Source organism: Saprolegnia parasitica (assembly GCF_000151545.1).
Source record: "Saprolegnia parasitica CBS 223.65 unplaced genomic scaffold supercont2.95, whole genome shotgun sequence".
NCBI classification, from domain to species: domain Eukaryota; phylum Oomycota; class Saprolegniomycetes; order Saprolegniales; family Saprolegniaceae; genus Saprolegnia; species Saprolegnia parasitica.
Window position 1 is genome coordinate 52,510 of NW_012156489.1, and position 4,086 is coordinate 56,595.

Consider the following 4,086-nt stretch of genomic DNA (forward strand, 5'->3'; position numbering starts at 1 on the left):
TGTGACTGCGCGGCTGCGTCCGGCCACCGGGCTGGACGCTGCTTGGTACTGGTTACCGCTCGCCGTCGTGACTGCGCGGCTGCGTCCGGCCACCGGGCTGGACGCTGCTTGGTTCTGGTTACCGCTCGCCGTTGTGACTGCGCGGCTGCGTCCGGCCACCGGGCTGGACGCCGCTGCCTTCCCGAGGGGGTCGGCCTTCCTGCTGGTATGATGTTGTCAGCGACTGCCCTGGTCCGAGTGGGGCAGGGCCCTTGCCGACCCGAAGGGGCCAGCGCTCTTCCTTGACGATGCCCCGGGGTTAGACTCCTGGTCACCGTGGCCTCTACTCGTTGTCTTGTCGGGCCACGGGGTTGGACGCAGCGTAGCGTCCAGTTGCCCCCATCACTTGAGCGCGTTGTGCAGTTCGTTCAGACCGCCCATGTGCTCGAGGTGCTGGAGCACATGCGGATGCAGCTTGATCGCTGTCACGTGGTGCACGTTGTTGGAGTTGAAGCACTCTCCTGCTGCGTTGCTCGCGCACCCGCGCTTGGTGAGATTCTTGAGGCAAATCTTCTTCCCGTCGTGCGTCGGGACGTGCTCGAACCACGGGTGCTTGACTTCGGCAGCTGCGCCCGCCTTGGCCTTCTTTGCCTGCGTGCCGGTCGCGTCGCTTCCTTGCCGCTTGTTGTTTGTCGGCAGTATCCGCGACTCCATCACCAGCTCCGAGAGCTGTTGGTTGAAGCGTAGCAGCGGCGTGTGCGTGACGCTGATCACGTTGATGGCACGCTGCGCGCCACACATCCGTGCGCGGAGCTCGTCGTGGAGCTGTCGGCACGCGTCGTCGATCCACGTACTGAAGACCGTCACTTGGGCCTTTCCGTACACCCCACTGTTGGGCAGTTCGCGCATGAACGAGGCGAGTCGGGCAGCAAATGCGCGAAGCACTGGCGAGCCTAGATCGGCCGCGAGCCGTCCGACGTTGGAGCAGGCGTCGCGTAGGCCTGCCATGTCCGCGAACGGTGCGGCTTCGGGCATCTTGGCTGTGCTACCGTTGTTGCTGACGTCGATCTTCTTGGCGACGCACCACGCGCCGTACTCGCGCGGATCCATGTTCTGCAGGTGCGCGATCGACAGCCGACCGGGCGCGAAATCCCAGTGGTGCAGGGCCGTCATGATCGCCGGTGCTGTCGCGAAGCCGCGGTCTCGTACGCCGCCGTGCTGGCGGAAAAAGTCCATGCCTGACGTCGCGTGCAGATGCGAGTGGTAGAGGCATCTGAATATCGAGCATTGCAGTCCGTCCGGGTTGAAATCGTGTTCGTCACATTGACGCGCGCGTCCGGTACGAGGCCGGCCAGGTGGTCTAGAGCGTCGTTGCCGGTCGCAGCCGCCGCGATCGGCATCGGGCCCTCGTCTTCGAGTGCTCCCATGTCCCGGCCGAGCTCCGCGAACAATCTCGCCGCGTCTGCGCGCGCCGCGTGCGTCAGCACGGCATCGGGCGGCGGTGGCGCAGGCGCATTGCGTGGCGAGCGAGGGTTGCGCGGCGGCGAGATCAACCGTGGCAGTAACGCTTCGACGGGGTCGTCGGGCAGCTGCGCTTCTTCGCGTCGTCGTTGCTGGCGAAACGCAGGGTCATCGCTGATGCTGTTGCCGAGCTCGACGTGAGCCGGTGGGGCGTCGTTGGTCTCGTAGCACGTGAAGTCGACCGCGTACTGAAGGCCGCAGGTCTGCAAGTCGCCAGTCGCCATGTCCATCCATTGTACGTGACGCGTCGGCGTCCCGTCTGTTGGACGTACGCAGCAGCATCGCGACGATGGGTTCCACGACCGCGACGCCTTCGCGATGCGTCCACCCCGTGGCCTCGGCGCCGACGACAAAGAGGAGGTTCGTCACGACTTGGTAATCCGTGACTTGCGCGTAGACGTACGTGCCTCCGGCAGAGAAGCACACGCTCTTGCGCAAGTATGATCCGATCGGCGCGCCGTTGAACTCGTCGTGGGTAACTACCGCAGGCCGGGTACGCATCGTCGTTGGGATCTCGAGCACGACAGCTCGACCGCCACGGCGCGTCTTGGTCACCGCCCGCAGGACGTCGCCCGTGATGGACCGGATCGTCGCGTAAGTTGCCTCGCGCAAGTCGACGTAAGGCGCTTGCTCTGGGAGGACGAGCACGTGTTGGCCGACGGAGTAGAGGTTCATTCTTGCGGACGCAGGGACGAGAGGTTACTTGGAAGGATCGGTGGACAGTCTTAGCTTGAAGAACTATCCTAAAATGAAAGCTATCTACTCTATCTGGTCCTACTTGGTTCCTTCGGTGCACGCTCGGCTTGGCGTGGTCGCGCCGGTCGCCGACCTTGTTCTGGTTGGTGCGTGTTCTTGGTGGTCGTCTTGATGGTCGTCCGTGCGACGATGTCGGCCTGGGCCTGTTGTGTTTTCTTGGCCGCCCGCGTGTAACGGCCGGTTGCCGCTGCGCGAGCTCCGCTGCAGCCTTGCAATCGCACGGTACAAAGGAGCTTTGGACCGTGCTGACCGATCGAATGTTGACGCTTGCCGCGGCGTCCCCAAGCACGATACTGTCTAAGACTTCCGTGCTCGTATCAAAAGTATCTATCTATCTATATATCTATCTATATATCAATGCAGCCACTTGAAGCCGCATTTACACAGCGACGTTCTCCGGCGACGTCGTTTATAGAGGGTGGCACCGTAGCGACAGCGATTGGGTTGTGACTTCCGTACATTAAACAATTACGTGGCGGTCTGGATCACGTGCGAGTGACATCTGGACGAACGACTGACAATCCTGACCTTAGGCGCCACACCATTTAGCACCGGTCGCAAAGGTGTTGCACTCGGCGGCCGTCGCAAAATCACTCGTGCACACACCGTTCTTGAGGCACCCGGTGCAAACCTTGCTGGAGGGACACGCTGCGCCGCCCGTGCACGCACACACCACCCGGGGCGCTGGGGTCGTGGGCTTGTACGTCTGCACTGGGGACATCGGGGTGTACGTGCCGCTGCTGGGAATCCACATTCCGTGTCTGTCCGTGCAGCTCGATGACGTGAACGACGGGTCCTCGATCGTGCACAAGTTTGTCGACGGGTTCCACGTCCCCGCGCACGAAGCAGCGGTCACTGGCGGGTTGGACGTCATGTGCATGCACGAGCCCGTCGTCCCGACGATCGTCGAAGTAGCGCCGCCCATGGTTGTTCTTGGTGGTGGTGAAGCGAATTGAGTTATGGTTTCTTCAACGGGTGTCCATAGAGCAGCGCACTCATACAAGGAGGACGACTAGTGAATCTTTCAAGTTTAGTTACAAGAAGCAAGTGGAGGCAATCTTCGAAGCTTTGCAAGAAGGACGCGACAACCGAGTCGTGCCAGATTTGAAGGACGAGCATGATCCAGATGATCCAGTGTTGTGATTAATATAAATGTACGACCGGTATGCTGCTATGAAGACCGACTTGGGACGACCAAGAAGGGTATGGTGCAATCATAGATGAAAGAGACGGATCAGATGAGACAATAGATAAAACGATGCTGGATAAAATTGTCGGACTTTCTTCGTTGTGTGCATTCGGTTGAGGGACTTGATTTAGGCAGGCGGAGGCAGGAGCGCCACCCGCGGGACGAGGTGACGTCGCGGCCACTCGTGTTGGGCGAGGCGCCGGAGAAGCCGACGAAGAGCAGGCTGATCGGGCTCTTGTACAAGTGCAGTTGAACGACGCGCGCCGCCTTGACGGCAATCGTCCATGGACTTGGCAGCGGTAGGTCGGCGCGAAAGACGCGATCGTTCCGGACTCGCCAGACGTTTAACCAGACGCAGGCGCGGAGCACGGGCCAGAGGTAGCGGAACGCGGCTTGGTGCATGTTGGACGCCGTCTTGGGCGTCGAGTAGAGGTAGCCGGAGAGCGTTGTCGGCAAGGTCACGCCCAATGGGACCGTGACGGCGTGAAGCGTGCTCCACACGTCCTTGATGAAGTCGTAGTCTACGAGGAAGTCGCGGTACGTCTCGTGCTCGGGACAGAAGAGGCACGCTTGGTCGGCCCTGTCGAGCCAGTGCAAATGTGCGCGGAACTTGACCGCGCGGAGCATCACTTGGTAGACGA

General features: G+C 61.3%; 1 protein-coding gene across 1 annotated transcript; it reads right to left on the reverse strand.

Annotated features, from left to right (window-relative positions):
- Window positions 1-381: 381 nt before the first annotated feature.
- SPRG_12869 (hypothetical protein) lies at window positions 382-2,175 on the reverse strand (the record flags this gene model as incomplete). The annotated part of the gene is made up of 3 exons (XM_012352251.1): window positions 382-1,197; window positions 1,323-1,703; window positions 1,804-2,175. 3 exons carry the CDS (start codon window positions 2,173-2,175, stop codon window positions 382-384), a joined length of 1,569 nt encoding a protein of 522 aa, XP_012207641.1.
- Window positions 2,176-4,086: the final 1,911 nt, after the last annotated feature.